General features: G+C 48.3%; 1 protein-coding gene across 4 annotated transcripts in view; it reads left to right on the top strand.

Annotated features, from left to right (window-relative positions):
- LOC135244803 (uncharacterized) overlaps positions 1-17,810 on the top strand; it is a 55,083-nt gene that overhangs the window by 25,001 nt on the left and 12,272 nt on the right. For 2 of the 4 annotated variants that reach the window (XM_064317399.1, XM_064317384.1), the window contains exons 12-23: positions 3,024-3,160; positions 3,290-3,386; positions 4,718-4,840; positions 5,182-5,322; positions 5,814-6,025; positions 7,777-7,879; positions 9,028-9,204; positions 11,580-11,732; positions 13,175-13,392; positions 14,848-15,031; positions 15,146-15,295; positions 15,582-15,947. In XM_064317399.1, the coding sequence (XP_064173469.1) occupies positions 3,024-3,160; positions 3,290-3,386; positions 4,718-4,840; positions 5,182-5,322; positions 5,814-6,025; positions 7,777-7,879; positions 9,028-9,204; positions 11,580-11,732; positions 13,175-13,392; positions 14,848-15,031; positions 15,146-15,295; positions 15,582-15,947 (2,061 nt within the window). Of the gene's footprint in view, positions 1-3,023; positions 3,161-3,289; positions 3,387-4,717; positions 4,841-5,181; positions 5,323-5,813; positions 6,026-7,776; positions 7,880-9,027; positions 9,205-11,579; positions 11,737-13,174; positions 13,393-14,847; positions 15,032-15,145; positions 15,296-15,581; positions 15,948-17,810 lie in introns of all 4 variants that reach the window. The other 2 variants (XM_064317407.1, XM_064317391.1) reach the window with 2 other exon arrangements.

Genomic DNA, 17,810 nt, shown 5'->3' with positions numbered 1-17,810 from the left:
ATACTCAGCTCCTGCGTTGCTTCTGTCCTCTCTTCTTCTACTACAGGAGGTTCTGGGTGGTAACAGGAGCTTACAATACTGTACAGAACGTCTATCGTTGTAGCATTGCCCTTGGCCACACCCACTTAATGAATTTTCAGGAGCCAATCAAATTATTTTTTCAGCCTCACTGGTGGGGAAACTGAACTTTTTCACGTTAAGAAAATGGCCGTAGTAACTGGCCTGTCTACCCGGTCTGCGTTGGTGTTCGGCACGTTGCCGGGGGCGACGGCGGCAGGCGGGCTACTCGTTGGCGGTGCTGAGAGAACGTGACGCCGGGCTGTTTTTTGGGGCTAATGTTCTGCAGATGTGCGTGTGTGCCGTGGGTCCAGATGGGCACGCCGGCAGTGATAGTTCTTGGCTGACATCACCCCTCAGCACGACGCTGGGGAATATAAACAGGACCTGTAATAATCCGCTGGGAAGGCTCGGTCTCCGAGACGCAGCAAGCCATTGAACCGGGATTCCGTTGCCCCCGGTAACGTTTTTTTCCCTCCTTCACAGTTTATGCGTTGAGCAGATGCTCTCAAGCAGATTGCACAGCAGGGCATTTTAGTGAAGCAATCCCCGTTAAGTACCTTTGCTCAAGGGTTACAGCAGCAGTGCCCTACCTGGGAATCGAACCTGCAACCTCTACAAGCCTACACTTCTCCAACCGTGATTCCGTACTTCCGTCCTGTTGCCGTGGGGGCAGAAACGCTGGAGGAGGAGGAGCCTAGTTAAGTCTCTGTATTTGTTTACAGTGGCCCATGCAAAGACAGATTAAAGACGGAATGGGATATCTGGGGACCAGATGCCCTCTATGTCAGCCTTAGGCTGCAGACCTTTTTAAGTCTGCTTGTTATTTTTACCATCAGGATACATAAACATCCCAACATGAGTAAGTGGAGGCTATTTATTGAATGGCATGTTTAAAAATCGTTTTAGACTTCGGAAATGTACTGTTTAGTGTTTTTATTTCCCCCACGTTGTCACAAAAGACAAAATATCACTTGGCTTGGAATGCGATTGGCTGCTGAGGTTTCTGACGTTCCTTTGGACAATAATTCAGTCTAGTTGGCGATTGGGTTGTGATTCAGTTGAAATGACCACATATGGTTCTGAGCTGGCAGAAGCAAATGCAGGACTGTCTGTTAGGGTCAGGGGCCTGTCAGACTGGTCCTGGAGGTCCACACGGGTCTGCATTTCATCAACATTTGTCCTTAACTTCGACTTGCACGTTAGAACGTCATAGCATGTCTTCAGATTTTTCTTCACAAGCTCAGTTTGGTGAAACAGTTTCAGTCGTTGTTGAACTCGGCAAAACTGTTTGTAATGGATGAAAATAATCATTCTTGCTCTTGAAGTTAAGGACAAACATTACTGATTGAATCCCCATCCAAGATCTGTTGGTTTTTTACAATGACCACCAGCTATGTGCAGTTTATAAAGCTAGTGGCCTCTGGGTGTCCAGAGCAGGCTCATCTCAACCGCCAGAGTCACCATATTGACCAAACAGTCAATAACTGGTCACCCTGCGACCACACCTCTGTAGGATGGGCCTGTTTTATAGTGGAATCTGGTGGGCTGATTGGGCGTCAGCTGAGGGCTAATAAAATCCTCTCAGCCTCTATGGGCTGTGAGTAGGAGGACTGGGGTCACTGTATGAGTTTCAGTCTCAGTGGCTCAGTATGCAGCTGTGTGTGGGAGCAATGGGGCTCGTCCATATCCTTTTCAATGAGCCGCACTGGGGGGCTTATGGGAAATGTAGTCCAGGTCATAAAATTACAACTCTCTCAGCTCAGGCAATGGACTACACCTTTCATGATCCTTGCTGGCTGGATATGGATTTTTGTTGGCCCCCTGCCTGTTGAATATTGGGTGGCCTAGAACATTCCATGGAGGAGAAGGGGGGTGGGGGTGGGGGGTGATGGAGGTCCCACTGGAAACCCAGCGCGGGAACCTCTGGTGACCCTCTCCGCCACATTAAAAACAGAGAGAAATGGCAATGTCTGATTACTCCTTAATAGCTTTGCCTGTACAGACAGGAGTGGGTAACGGTCCGCACCTCCCACCACCTCCCGTCTCACTGCTCCGTCTCTCCACACAATGAGCTGGTCTCAGCGCTGTAAACTGGCAACCACCACCACCTCCAGCAAGAGGGACAAAGCAGAGAGCTCTTTCACATTACGTCATTCAGCGGACGTTGACAGCCTAAAGTTTTCACGTTCAATCTGTTACAATTTGTATAAATATGGATATTTTTAATGAAGCGCTTCAGGTAAAGTACCTTGCTTAAGGGTACAATGGCACTGCCCCAGCATGGAGTCAAACTTGCAACCTTTCGATTTCACTACAAGTTCCCTGACCATTGTACTACACAGCGATTTTTGTCATGCAGTGAAATATGAAGGTACTTGTGTGGTAATAATTACACAGTAAGAAGTCTGAAGTCTGCTGCCCTTCATAGTGGGGCTGTTTTAAATGATTCTTAATTAATGGTGTAATGTTGTACAATCAGCATGAGGTGTTTTTATCCTTGGGAGGTGGGGGGAGTGAGCCGTCTGCCTTGCTGCCTGTATTAAAAAAATTCACAGCCAATCCATCATGCTTATGACAGGTCTACACAGCAAAAATTCAGGCAGAACACAGGCCACCCATGCTCTGTAATGGATAACTGCAGAACCAGAATTTCCACAGGTTATATGTGTTCTGCTAACTATTATAATGACGATGATGATGAGGATGTTTCTTCTTCTTCTTTTTCTTCTTCTTCTTCTTATTATTATTATATAGCTACAGATGTCCATGAAGTCTTTCTAGACTGTTCTTTCTGCAACACAGTGTCCAATACTATGACACTACTGTACTGTAATGTGATGGAATGTTCCAGAACAATTCCCATGTATTCCCGAGACAGAAAATTCCTATGTCTACAAATGGCAAATAAATAAACTTTGCTAATTTGAAACTTTGTGCTTTTTTTTTTTTTTTTTGGATAATAGAGCGTGAGAGATCCTGGGATTATGACCAACTGCCAAGACGAAGAACAGCCGTTAAAGAGCAGTGCGCCAGTCAAGGAAAACTGCGCTGGCATTGCAGATGATGATGTCATCGAGAGACATCAGTCGGAGGGGAAGAGGTGACATTCCACTCTGTACTCCCCTACCCCCCCCCCCCCACCGCTGCTCCCCCCGGGCCCCAAGGTAGCATAAATATTGGGCCAATGAGATGCCGTAAATCTAAAGTCACATGTCTGCGCTCGTTTCAGCAGCGAGGAGAGGGCGATCAAACCCGAGGCCAGCGTCTCAGGAGGCGACGCAACGTTCTGCGTGCAGCTACAGGAGTCTGCCGCGTCCGCGGAGAAGGTATGAGCCCCTCCACCCCCCACCCCCCCATGAAGCTACTGTCTGCTCTGCTTCAGCAGAAGGGATAAAAGTCCTCCTGGGAAAAAGGCCAGTAGGAGGCAAGAAAACAAAAACCCAAATGCAGCGATGGGGACACTGTGCTGCAGGAGCCCACCATCTTTTGCAACAAACTTGAGGTCCTGGCTTAACTGGTTCAATAACTCCCAGCCCCCCCATAGACTGATGTGTCCTGAATGTTCTGTTACAAAATGGCTGCTATTCAACATCCAGTTGAGGGGTTCGCATTGGTGGCGGTTGAGGTTGAGTTCTTTCCCCCTTCGCTGTAAAGAACTTTGAAATTGTAAGATGAAAGGCTCTGTGTATACGCAATATGTCATCTGTTGTTATAAAGATGGCTGCCGTTTTTCCTCCCCTGTGTACGTGACTCTGTGTCGTTCCGTGAATGGCAGCGTTTCCCAGTTGTGCTGCGTTTGGGGAGGCGGGGCTGGGCAGTCCAGAGCCCACGACCGCCCCTGCTTTATTAGGGTGTGTTTAAGTCTGCACTGCATGTCTGAGCGATGATGTAATGCCAGCCAAATACACTGGAGGCCTATTCTAATTAGAGTGGTGTGTGTCTGTGTGTGTCTGCGTATGTGCAGTATATACATCTGTGTGAGTGCGCATTTGTGTCTGTGCTTGCGTCTGTGTGTGTTTGTGTGTGTCTGTGTGTGTGTCTGTGAATGTGTGTGCAGTATATACATCTGTGTGAGTGCGCATTTGTGTCTGTGCTTGCGTCTGTGTGTGTTTGTGTGTGTCTGTGAATGTGTGTGTACAGTATATACGTCTGTGTGAGTGTGCATTAGTGTCTGTGCATGTGTTTGTGTGTGTCTGTGTGTGTGCGTATGCGTGTGTGTGTGTGTGCCTGTGTGAATTTGTATGTGTGTGTGACTGTGTACAGTATATACGTCTGTGTGAGTGTGCATTTGTGTCTGTGCATGCATGTGTGTGTGTTTGTGAGTCTGTGTGTGTGCGTGCGTCAGTGCTTGCATTTGTGTGTGTGTGTGTGTGTGTGCGCGCATGTGTGTCCACACTCGGGAGTGTGAACATGAAGCTTTGTGCTGGCTGGACCCGTTGTCCAATTTCCAGGAATTGTCCTGGTGCCCCAGGACCTGGTTTCCAAGTGGGGCTCAGGTCAGGGATCAGGAGGGCAGGAACCAGGCGGGGAACGCCAGAGCTCGGCCTTGTGTGCGTTTCCCAGCATGCCGAACGATCGCTTCCTGTTTACGGAGAGTGGCACCTAACCTCCAACCCTATCATCCCCCAACCCACCCCCCACCCCCCAAACCCGCCAGACACTCCTGTGGCTGAAGGACAGCGTTGCCATGACGACACAGGTCCGGCCCACTCCAGGGCTGGAGGGGTCTAGATTGTTGTCCCAGGAAGAGATCCTGTCCTGCAGACCCAAGGCCAAAAGGGTGAGGAGGACCGATGACCTCTAGATCCGGGTCAAATCATTGCTTTAAAGCAGTGGCAACCAATCCTGTTCCTGGAGATCTGCTGTCCTGTAGGTTTTCATTCCAACCCTAACAAAGCATGCATCATTCAACAGCTGGAGATCTCATAGAGCTGCTAATTAGTAGAGTCCGGTGTGCCAAACTAGGGTTAAAAGTGAAAACCTACAGGATGGTAGATCTCCAGGAACGGAGAGTCTCACAAAGGTTTGCAATCAGACTTGTGCGCAGAGTAGCTTTCAGGCAGTGATAAATGTTAATAAAGTTTGATTTATTGAATGTTGGAGTCTACCATCATTGCGCAGGAGGGGAAAAGCTCGCTGTGTCCAGAGAACGTGAGGGTCGATGACTTCCTGTATCAGCTGGAGCACCTGTGGGAGGAGTTACAGAGGAGGCATCAGCCAACGGGGGCGGAGCTTCAGCACTCCAGGAAGCTGAACCAGAAGGTAAAGGAACTGGGGAGTTCAGTTCTCTTCATATGGGCCTGTGCGAGCACCTGGGTTCCCTAAACACCTGGTCCGACCACCCGGTAATGGGGAGGGGGGGGGTTAGGGTGCGGTTGCCAAATGACTCACCTCGTCTAACAGTTCACTGTTCGGCATTGTGCTCTGCAAGGTGTTGCTTCCTCCCCTGAATTCTCTGTGCAGCGCCGGGGCCGTGAACACACTCCGAATGTGACGCCAGGTTTACGAGCGTGCAGTGAGGCAGGAGTGGGAACAGGCACAATTATGGCTGCTTGGGGTTTTTTTTTTTTAATGCGGTGAAAAAGGAAGAATTACTCCCAGAATTCCCACAGAGAGCTGCAGGGCCGAGGTGCGGCACGGCGGCAGGCCCGCTGCCTTGCCGACGCTGGGCCGCTGCATGCTTGCTGGTTGGGCAGGAAAGAACCGATTTTTTTCTGGTCAGTGGCCTGATTGCGATCCCTTTCCTTGCACAGGGTACGGGGGCCCTGATGGAACTGCGCCCCCTGGAGGCCTGGCTCCAGATGGCGGGGGCGTCCCATCGGCAGTCTCCGCCAGAGGGGGTGCCTGAAACCCTGAGCCAGCCGGAGGGGGGTGTGTCGCCACCGGACCTGGAGCTGGACGTCCCGCGACAGGAGGGGGTGGCGTTGCAGGAGGGGCAGCACCTCCAGGAAGAGGTGGAGGAGAAGTGAGTGCCAATGGGCAGGGCCTGGACTTGTCAATCAATGTATTGACCAATCAATCAAACATACACTGAAACAAATGGGTGGTATCAGTGACTCTTAAACAATCACTCAGTTAGTCAACCAAACATGTGAGACCAGCAAATGTCAATCGATCAATCAAGCAAACAAATGGGTATGACCAGGTCAATCAGTAAATCAACCAAACCAATTAATCAATAAAGCTGTCTGTCTTTCTTAGGCCACGCTCCCAAGCTTAGAGTGACACATTTTTACAGTGTATTCTAACCTAGCGTTTATTTAACTCACTTTAGGGTCCATAGGAAATGGCTACTATACACGTAAGGAACCCCTCCCACAGAGTACCTGAAAATTTAAATGCTAATTCCTGGTGCTAGGATAGAGAAGTTTGCTTGTACCAAAGCTGACTGTTCTGGATTCAGTCAGTTGTGACAGTTTATTAGACCTTTGCCTTCATTCAGCATTGTTATACAGTGTTTTCTCGATGGTGGGTCATGTTACCGTGGAAACTAACGGTGGTTGGCGCATTTCGTTGAAGGAACTGACTGTGAAATAATCATTTGTTAGAAAGTACTTTTTAAAAAATCTTTAAATATTTATTTTGACCAGATGAATATTGATATTCGTTTGGATCACTCCCACAAGCTTAGGAAAATACACAGTCAGACGCAACTTTGTGAAACATTCCATAATTTAAAGCACGTGCCATTAGAGCAATGAGCTGGAGGTTTGGCATCACTTTGAGTGTTCCAAACCATATTCTGAATGAAACTAGTGTCTTTGCTGACTGTGGACCCTAGTGATCAAACATAAAAACCTTTCATGAAGCAATTTTTCAGAACATCTTAGCTCACTAACTCAGTTACCATGTGCGTGATGGCTTTCAAATGACTTTCCAACCACAAATACATTCAATAATCCATTCAGAATTTCCAGTTTTCAGTGTGGACACCAACAGTGTGGTGTAATGGTTAGGGCCATGTAGGAACTTGTGACCAAAAGTTATAGGATTCAATGCCCAGGTAGGACACTGATGTTGAGCAAACTACCTGGCCTGCATTGCGTCAGTGTATATCCAGCTGTCTTAATGGTCAGTATACCATGTAAATATTGTAAAGTTGTGTAAAATGATGAAAAACTATGCGATGTCAGCTACCTAATTAGACTAGACTATGTCTCTGTTAAAAAGAACACATTTACCATAAAAAATACAGATTCCCTTTGTAACTATTTGTTCGGGGAGAGGTGTTTACATTGAGCTGCAGACATCTTGACGTTCATCAGAATTTGTTATAAGGGTCTTTATAACTCTCACGAGCAGTCACTGAAAAGACCTATTGTGTGGAACCGACATACAGTGGTTTCCCTACATGCTTTTGACTTGCATTAGAGAATGTGTACCTGAAGAACTGTTTATACAGGCTGACCTCACGTAAGATAAAGGTGCTCTATCAGCCATTAATCAAATGAAAACAATTCGGAACAAAAAAAAAACCCACCCACATATCGTAAATTACAAGCCAGAGCTTCAAGGCTGACATTCCTCGAAGGGTATGTAAGGGGACAGGAATTCTAATTTGCACTGTGTGGTTTGTGATAGGTAAAAGAGGGGATGGGGGGGGGGTGATAGGCCTGATGTGATGCGATTTGAAAGTGGGGACCCCTCCCCCGCCCCCCCCCGCCCCCCCCCCCTGACTGGGAGTTGTGTTTTGTTTGTGTTGTGGCCGTTGCCTAGGTATCGCAGAGGAGTGCAGAGGGGGCGTGGCCAGGAGCTGCAGCATCCAACCAGACTGACTGGGATCCTGGGGGCTTCGGTGCTGGACGAGGGCCCAGGACAGGTAGGCGCTGACCAATTACATCCAGGGGGCGGGGCTAATGTGCCCCCTGGTGGGCGGGACTATTATCATTGTGACGGTTCCCCTGGTCCGCAATTGGCGACAATCTCCCCCCACCCCCCACCGGTCCACAACTGATAGGTCCACAGTCGGGTCCACCCGGTTCATTCTTGTTTAGGGCCGACAAAATCCTAGAGTCGACTAAAGTGGGAATTGCATTTCTTAAGTATGCTTTTTATGCTTTTACTTTTCTTGCCAACATTTTATTTCTTTCTTATAGAACTATTATAGCTTTTGTTTCAGCAATTATGGCAAATCATGTTTTATTTGAGGAGCATTTGTTTTGCATCTTGAATTGCAGAAAGCTTTATATTACTCACAAATTTCCGTGTTTATTTCTGAAGCTATGCCAAGTTATGTGGTTTGAGGAACAAACAAAAGAAAATGTAGTGTCATTGATACTCATGATTAAGGACAGAATGCAGACTTTGAACATGCAGGCTTTAGAGTGGATGCAAAGTCTGTTCTGACCGTCTCCAAGAGCTGTTTCTGGATCTCTTTCTGCTTAACTCATATTTGAATCTCAGATAATTAGTTATGTAATAAATCTCAAACTGAAAAATAACATGATTACTCTGGAACATGAGAGGGATGTGGGTGCCTATCAGATCTACCATGAGAAAGTCCCAAATGTGAAAACAAAGTTCACCACATTTAACTAAGTCTGTGTGACTCTGGGGCAATGTTCTCTCTTGCAGTTTTTTATAGTTGCTGTTTTGGGATTTCACATTTGTGACCAAACCAGTAAACTATGCTAATTTACTGCCCCTGTAGAGAGTCACAGGATTGACAAGAAAAACAGAACGTTTCCCCCCGCCTGTCAGACCCCTGATGAATCGTCTTTCACCTTTGACCTTGTGGGAATTCAAATCTGACTAAAACTCAGAGGGACGCTTACATCTTACTGTACAGAATCTGGAAAGTCACATGGGAGCCGGAATCTGATCTGATTGGTCAAGGTTACCTCAGTATTGGATTCAGGGCACAGCACTGTATTTAGGGTATGCAGGATATTATTTTAATCTAGTGCAAGAGACTGGTAGTGAAATTACCTGGTTTTGTGTGTGTGTGTGTGTGTATGCGTGCATCAGTCTCTCCCCAGCGAGATGGCCCTAGATGATTGCCTGCGGAATGTTCCGGAGGTCAGGGGTGAGGTTGTTCCCATGGGGATCGGGGAGCCCCTGGAGGAGCTGAGGGTGGCGGTGGAGATTCTGAAAGACACGGCGTTCGAGAGGGTGATCCAGCCAATCAGAGAGCTGCTCGGCCAGGTAAGCTGCATTCTGAGCATGCCTAAATGACACAGGGTTGAGGCAGGGGTCAGTTACATTTAAGTCCAGTACACAAATTAAAAGTTCAGTCCATGAATTAACATTCAATTCATGAATTGAAAAAATGCTCGTAATTCTTCATAGGGGATTTTCCAACAAATGTATTGCATCTCAGTCCATTTCATGAATCTGCTGAAAGATCAGGAACTTCGGAATGAATAGTCTTATCATTACTGTGAAAGACACTGGTGAAGGATCGGATTTGAAAAGTTAGGGATTTTAATTGTTTTTTTCCCTTTATTTTTTCTTTTTATGACCTCATACACAAACTTGCGCAAGCTTTACCCTTTCAGTGAATCGACTGTGCTGAAAAGGCAAAGCCCTCCTTGGGGTCACTCCCCCAATTAAAAACAACTCCCACTGAAAATGTATCATGTGACTAAGCCTGGAAAGCCAGGTCAGGCACTGTGGGACAGATCGGACGCACGCGGGGTTGCCAGTTTGATACCCAAAACCGAACGACCCGCATAGCTGGACGCTTCATCGCAAGGTGGAGAGCTGTCTGAACCAATGGCGGACCGGCGGGTGGGTTGCTGTCACCGGGTGTCTGCCAACTCCGGACAGATGCGCGGTACACTTATAGTGCGCCACGCATCATTAAAATGCCGCTGCCGCCTAAAGGGATTGTGGGTATTTTACACCCAGCATTCTGTCTGAGGTGTCAGAGGACGGGTGCCTCACATGACTCATGTTGACAATGAAATGGCCCCATAAACCCCTGAAGTCCAATAGTAATAATTGTGTTTATATAACACTCGTCTTAAAACAAAGTTTTACAAAGTGATTCGCAGAAAGTTGGCTTAAGAGGAAAACTTTTAAAACATACAAATGAAATCCAACAATGGACACCCAATGTACATGATATGACTATAAAAGTATTTTTAAAAAAGGATTAAATTAATAGAAAATGCATTTGAAACCAGAGGACGAATGAATAGATAAATAAAAAAAATATTTAAAAATTGCAGAGTCGAAATGTGCTCTGCTATTGGCTGTGCCAGAAGAGAGAGCTGTAGACCGTGGCTGTTGTCCTCTTAAAGCCAGCAGCCCCCTCCAGATCCAGGGAACCGGGAAAGCTGATTTAACGAGGTTAATCAGTTGCTGTAATTGATCGATCCGGCGCTGTGTAACAGACGCAGATGGCCGTAGTTCATCAGGAACGCGCGCATCGGTGCGCTGCGCGCTGCCAACGCCACGGCGCTCTCGTTTGGTTGTTACGCAACCGAACCCCAGCGCCGAGCGTCCCGGACAGCTTTTCCCCAAACCCGCGCCCCAAATGATCCCATTAGCCAAACTCCCTAATTCCCGCCTGTCCCCCCCGCCCCCCCCCCCGCCCCCCCGCCCCCTCTGCAAATCACGGTGACATAATAATAAGGAGAAGGAGGCTAATGCCCGCGGACGTCACCGTCCCGAGCTCGGCGGGGCTTAAGTGATAACAGGTGGGCCGCCGTTAATTCGCCGTGTCCCGTTCGCCAGCTGCGGGGGCTGCGGAACAGCTGTGTAAACATCTGGATCGGAACTGCCCGTACCCCCCCTGGTCGTGGCCCGTGCGCGTTTTCTTACTCGGTGCGTCGAAAATAAACCGATGCTTCATCGGGTTGGACCGGGCCGAAAAACTCAGCCGGGACACGTAGCTGATTGCACCGGGCTCCCATCGCGCACGCACTGCCTGAGACGGTCTCATAAGAAGGGTGTCGCTGCGTCGCTCAACGTTGTCGAATCGGAAACCGCTAACTGACAAAAGGGCGAGCGTTTTGTAGACACCACTGTTGGGAGCTGACTGTGAGGTGGTTGTTTTACACTGAAGTAGGGGGGAATGTTACTGTTACTGTGAAACAGTTACTGTTTGAATGAACCACGCCTCTCCCTATGCTCCTCCCCCTCTATAGTCCTCATCACTGATGATGCATATAAACCCCGCCCTCTCTCTCTGTCCCTCACTCTGTCCAGTGCTCGTCACTTATGATGCATACAAAGCCCGCCCTCTCTCTCTGTCCCTCACTCTGTGCAGTGCTCATCACTGATGATGCATATGAACCCCGCCCTCTCTCTCTGTCCCTCCCACTCTGCAGTGCTCGTCGCTGATGATGCGTATAAACCCCGCCCTCTCTCTCTGTCCTTCCACTCTGCAGTGCTCATCGCTGATGATGCGTATAAACCACGCCCTCTCTCTCTGTCCCTCCCACTCTGCAGTGCTCATCTCTGATGATGCGTATAAACCCCGCCCTCTCTCTCTCTCCCTCCCACTCTGCAGTGCTTGTCGCTGATGATGCGTATAAACCCCGCCCTCTCTCTCTGTCCCTCCCACTCTGCAGTGCTCGTCGCTGATGATGCGTATAAACCACGCCCTCTCTCTTGGTGCTGAGCTCTCCATGGACATCATGGACGCTGAGACTGACATGGCGGTTAAATGTGAACCGGACCGCAGCGGCCTGCAGGGCCTGCAGGAGCAGCAGGACCAGATGGAGGTGAGTGATCCCCTGACCTCTGACCCTCTGACCCGCAGCAAAGCATGCTGGGATTTGAAGGCTTAAGGACGGGAATCCTTCCGCTGTGTATCAGAAGCAGAGTGAAGTAATTGAAATCAAAATGATAAAACAGACAGACATGTACGCACAGGCAGATAAACACGTGCATGTGTTTATGTGTGTGTGATGTTTGCATAGTATGTGCATGTTTGTGTGTGTGTATATGTATGTGTGTGTGTGTGTGTGCGTGTGCATGTGCATGCATGTTCGTGCGTGTTTGTCTGTGTGTACATGCGTGTGTGTGTGTGTGTGTGTGTGTGTGTGTGTGTGTCAAGGGGGAGAGGGGGCGGAGTTTAGCTGTATGACTCATATTTGGGCCAGAGTATTGCAGATCACATGCTAGCGCAGCTGCCTGGGTATGATACCATGAAAGAACAAAAATGACCTAATCTGTCATACCAAAATAGCAGCGGAGGTCATGGAACAGTCGTTCCGCGTATCTCACGGCAACGCGAGCGGCTTTCCGCGGCGCAAGTTCGCCGAGGCTAACGCCATTAATTACCGGCTCCAGAACCCGCCGTAAAAAGGCAGACAATGGCTGTACGTAACGGCATCTGGTTCCGTTTAGCGGGAAGGGTTCCGCTAAATCTCCTGGGTCGGCAGACACCCCGGCGGGGTGGGTATTAGCAGTCCTGAGCACCGTGAAAAAAGTCCAAAACGTGAGGACTTTAGCAGGAGGGCCAGCAGCTGTGCTGAAGATAAGGGAAACATGGCTAACCGTTTTATGCACTCAGACGGTTTGGTTTTGAGTGTCCAGTTACAGAGCTGTCACCGTGGCTGCTGATACAGTGTTTGTGTGTGACGTGACTCTGATTTTTTGGTGCTTTTTTTAAAGTCTGCCCTAAGTTTGTGGTTTTACACTTTTTTCAAACTGGGGGAAACAGAGAGGGTTACACACAGAGATGGGATAAGAGTACAGGAAGTGTCACGCTGGGGCATAGAACCCCCAGTAGGGGGGATATGTATGTGGGTATATGCTCTGCATGGTCTTCCCAGCGTTACTGATTCATGAACACGCCTCTCGCTGCCTCTGGGAACACCCCCAGAACATCCCCCAAACAGGGGTGCACACGTCTCAAAGATTGTCCTAACCCAGGGCTGCCCAACCCTGCTCTCAGAGATCTACCATCCTGCAGGCTTTCACTCCGCAACTTCAACACGAGCACGCCTCATTTAACAGCTAGAGATCTCGTTGAGCTGCTAATTGGCAGAACGAGGTGTGCCAAATTAGGGTTGGATGGTAGATCTTCAATGAACAGGTTGGGCCATTTTCTTATCCATTTAGCATGAGCCTAAAGTTCTAGGCGGAACCCTTAGCACACCTGTCCAACGCACCCTTGGTCTCACGCGAGTCGTTTGGGCCGGGTTTCGTTCCACTGCAGGTAGAGTACGAGGCCCTGAAGGACGAGGTGGCAGAGATGGAGAAGCAGGGGCCTCGCCTGGAGGCCCTCTGCCCAGAGAAGTGGCCGATCCTGGGGGAGGAGGTCCAGGCCACCCTGCAGGCCTGGGAGGAACTAGGCCGTAGCATGGCGGAGAACCGAGGCCGTCTGCAGCAGTTTGGACGCCTTCAGGACTTCTTCAGGGACTATCTGGCCATGATGTAAGGCTGACACACACGCACACACACACACACAATACAAAAACACATAGCAGCAGCAGACTCAAGAGCTATGAGTGACATAAATATTGTGTCATGTGACATGTGTGTTCCAAAAGAGACTGCATACGAGCTTAGGTCATACTTTCTTTCACTTTCCGCTGCTATTTTGACTCTCCCAGTGAACGCCACTTATTTCATTAGTCATCTATATAGATCTGACCATCAGTCGAACAAGTGACACATTTCACTGAAAAAAAAAATTATTATAACGTACAATAATACGATAATAACAGACTGGTTCATGTTCTGAAGCAGCCATGTTTTAAACAGAGACGCTGTAACAGTCTCCAGCTCATTTTGGAAATGTAGTTAATATGGCAGAGCACTTAATCGCTCGGGCTGATTTATGAAATCCAGAATCAAACGTGCCCCTTGGCTGGAGGTGAACGACAAGCCTGGATTAAGCTGCGCTGCTCTTCTTCATTTTCCGTCTTCCCATGACAGTAAAATCTGCAGATCCATATGACTTTTTCACCAAAGCCTGTGCCCAAAGCCACACACTCGTATGAGAGGGTTTTGTCCCGAATGCTGGTGAAACTAGATGATGTTTCTTGTCGGTAATCTGTGAGATAGTTTTTTTTTTTTTTTTCCCGCTGGTATCCAGCAGAGTGAAGTGCTTAAAATAAAGCATTTTGACCCCGGTCTGATGATGTAAGGGTAACTCTCTGAAGTACTCATGTTCTAACTCTGTGGAACATGTGTGCCCCCCTACCCGCCGCCCCCCCACCCCCCCCCCCGCCCCCTCCCGTACCCCCTCACCCTGTGATCACATCTTGCTGTAAACCTGTTACCCATAATCCTAGAGAACACGATATGCTTTAAAAGAGACCATGACTTCTGTATTACAGAGGATGGGATCTGCACTCATTTCGTCTTTTGATATGGGTTGTTTTGTTTTTTTCTCCCACGCGCAGCAGTAGATGGCCTTGAGAAATGCCACGTCAATTTAGCTTAACCGCAGTTTGGTTTGGCCAACTGCGTCTTGGCGTGTTTCCCGTCTGATGTAATCGACAGCTCGGGATTGAATTATTTTTTTTTTCCAGCAACATGTTAAAACAAAACATGCAATGCAAAACAATGCCTTGACATTGGACTTGAAAATTCTACAGAACTTTACGACCTACACGTAAAGCCCAATATGTTCTTGTCAGAGGTGGACAATCCAGGTTCAGAAAGTCCTCCTCAGTGTTTTGTTCTGATTACCTGGATTTGCTAATTAGCACAATTCATCAGCCAGGAGCTAGAACTAATTAGTGAAATCAGCTGGCTGAGTTCATGGGTGGAAGAAACACACAACAGGACTTTCTGACGCCTGGACTTTCCACCTCTGGTTGTTGTAATAATCAGGTAATCATAAACCGGTTATTTCTTGTCTCCAATCTCTGCCCCTCCTAGTTCCTGGACAGAGGACACCCGGGCCTGCATCTTCTCTGAGAGCGCAAGGCATCGTGGGAAAGGTAACGAGGTACCGGTGACCTCCGAACTGGACCTAAAAATCGAGAGGAAGTTTGAGGAGTTTGACGAACTGGCCGCGGCAGGACAGAAGCTGATGGAGGAGGAGCACCACTTAGCGGAATTGGCGAGTCCCCATTCTGTTTTTAGCGCTGGGAGTGGGGGTTTGCGGGGGACATCCTCGGGGTGTGGTTTTGATTTAAAAGGCAGCTGAATTAATGCCTGTGGTCTTGATCCCCAGATCAAGGAGAGGACGGAGGAGCTGCAAAGCATGCTGGGATGGATCCTGGTGCACTGGAGGGCTCAGAAACACCAGCGGAGCCGTGGAAAGAGGAAAGAGGGCGACGTCGTCTGCTCAGAGGCTACAGTTCCCACGGCGACGGGGCAGAAGGTAGGAAAATGGCACTTTGTTATTGTTGTGGTTGCAGCTTGAACCAGGCGGTGTTCTATAAAGTGTAAGGAACTGGGCTTGTGACCTAAAGGTTGCAGATTGGATCCCCAGGTATGTCACCACCATTGTACCCATGAGCAACGTACTTAATCTGCATTGCTTCAGTATATATGATATATAAATAAGTTGTGTAAGTTCTCTGCTAAAATTGAAGTAATGTAATGTTAACCCATCAAGGGGTTAATCTGAGGAAATCTTGCCTTGTTCCTGTGTTTCTCCTGTACAGAGCGGATCTCCACACTGCCAGCGACCGTCACAACAACAGCCAGCGTCTGAAGGCGGGTCTCGGTCGCCTGGCAGTCAGCTGACCTCAAAGCCTGGTTGTCATGACGACCGGCAGGACGGGCAGCCATCGGAAGAGGGTGATGGTGGGACGGGGATTGGCGGCTCTGGGCGGAAAGACAGCGACTCAGGGTCAGCCAAGGGACCCCCGGAATCGAGGGAGCCCCCCTTCTTGGTCCTAAAGGAGCCCGGCGCCCCGTCTCTGGGGGGGACAGTGAACCTCATCCTCAGTTTCGGAAAAGTGGGGGACAGCCTTCTACAGGTGCAGAAGCCAGAGGAGGACGCTGAGGTCCCTGAACCCGTGCACAGGGTGAGTGGCCACCTGTTTTGGAAACACCACACCCCCCACCATCCGCCCCACCACCTTTCTGACACACAGGAAATGACATCACTCCAGCCCTGCATCAAATTCACTCCAACACCTTCCACTGTTTCGGGAAGTGTACGCGCACCACATCCACCATACAGTGCAGGTGCAAGGTGGAAAAAAGAATAATCTAGAATTACTACGCGGTTTAAAAGTGACGTCGTCAGACAGAATGGCGGAAATATTGTCGCCGCTCGCAGATTTCATTAAATTGAGCACCTGGGAGCGATATAGAAGCGTGTCGCTGCTTTCTTTTCGTGTTTAGCACGGTTTGAGAGGTTCCCATGGGGATTTGCTAACAACCCAGAAGTGGCGCACCACCTTGCTTTCCACTGAGCAGGCCAGGCCAGGCCGGGCCTTTTCATTTCGCTAAATAGATGGAGCATATGTGCGTACAGCTGTCATCATAGAATCCCAAACACCCGGAAAAACCCACGAGCGACATCAGCTCATCAATGAAATCAAGTCTTTTCACCATCCAATCTATTACAATATCCTGCAATATATTGTGAATATGTGCACTTTTTGATTAATGTAATGATATGTTTATTTTAAAAATATAGCGTATATGTTAAACCTGCTGTGCCTTTGTGGTAGTCTTTGTAGATGTATAGGTCAGTGTTGATAAACTATATATTACTTATAAAATATAATATGTAGAAAACACATCAGCTAAGGTGGAGAGGCCTGGATTTCTGAGGAAGATAGACTGGGGGATGATAAGGTGGCCGCTGTGTACAAAAAAAAATCATCCATGTACAAGATGGCTTCCTCCTCCACTCCCAAAACCATCCCTCTCAACGCTTTGGTCCATGTGCTCATTGCAATGAAATGATGTTTTTTTTTGGGGGGGGGGGGGGGCAAATTAAAACCACTGCTCCCACCCCCTCGCAAAACTGCAAATTAGAAATGCAGATGGCGAACTCCCTTTGGGTCGATTCTGCAAAACCTCTTTTGAAATCTCCTCTTGCAGCATGTTGTGCAATTCGAGATTATTCCCGGGTTCCCTGTATGGATTTACGCCCCCACTTTTTTGTTTGGGGATCGAGGGTTAACTAGTTTAGCAAAAAAAACAGAAAGTGTGCGTCGAGCGGCGAAAATACCTCAGGCGTAGCACTCTGTTCCGCAGTTCAGCCTCGCTAAGCTTGTTCTAGTAAACACAACGTTCGCGGGGAAGCGTGTTTTCGATTTTTGACAGTTTTCCTTAGCTCGGTACTTTTGAAAAGCACATGTTTTGATTGCCTTTTAAGGATTAAACGTTACAAAAACACAAAGATTAATTGAGTCAATTTGTCGGAAAATGTCCTTTCATAAATCCTTATCCCCCGACGCGCAGTTAAAAACGTAACTGTTTTTCCCCCCTCACGCTGACATCAGTGTCAGAGCAAACGAGGCGACCTTATAAGTACAAACGGCTGACTAACCCCAGGGGCGGCAGTGTAGCCTTGTGGGTAAGGAACTGGGCTTGCAACCGCTGCCGTTGTACTTAACCTGCATTGCTTCAGTATATATCCAGCTGTATAAATGGACGCTATGTAAAACGTTGTGTACATCGCTCTGGATAAGAGCATCTGCTAAATGCCTGTAATGTAATGTAATGTAATGTAATGGATGTGGAGTGCGCTAGTGGAAATGTTAGAGTGTCATGAAACGGTCGGAGGAGAAATTAAATTCAACAAAGAGTGACGTCAAGCAGGTTTGAGTGTGTAATGGAAAGACAGGGGAGAGCAGCTGTAATTTTTTAAAAGACCCAGTTTTAGCTTCCATGATACAACAGACCTGGCAAGGGCCCATTAGGTAAGAAGG

This window comes from Anguilla rostrata, chromosome 2 (assembly GCF_018555375.3).
Source record: "Anguilla rostrata isolate EN2019 chromosome 2, ASM1855537v3, whole genome shotgun sequence".
Classification (NCBI taxonomy): domain Eukaryota; kingdom Metazoa; phylum Chordata; class Actinopteri; order Anguilliformes; family Anguillidae; genus Anguilla; species Anguilla rostrata.
This window is presented reverse-complemented; position numbering and strand designations above follow the sequence as displayed.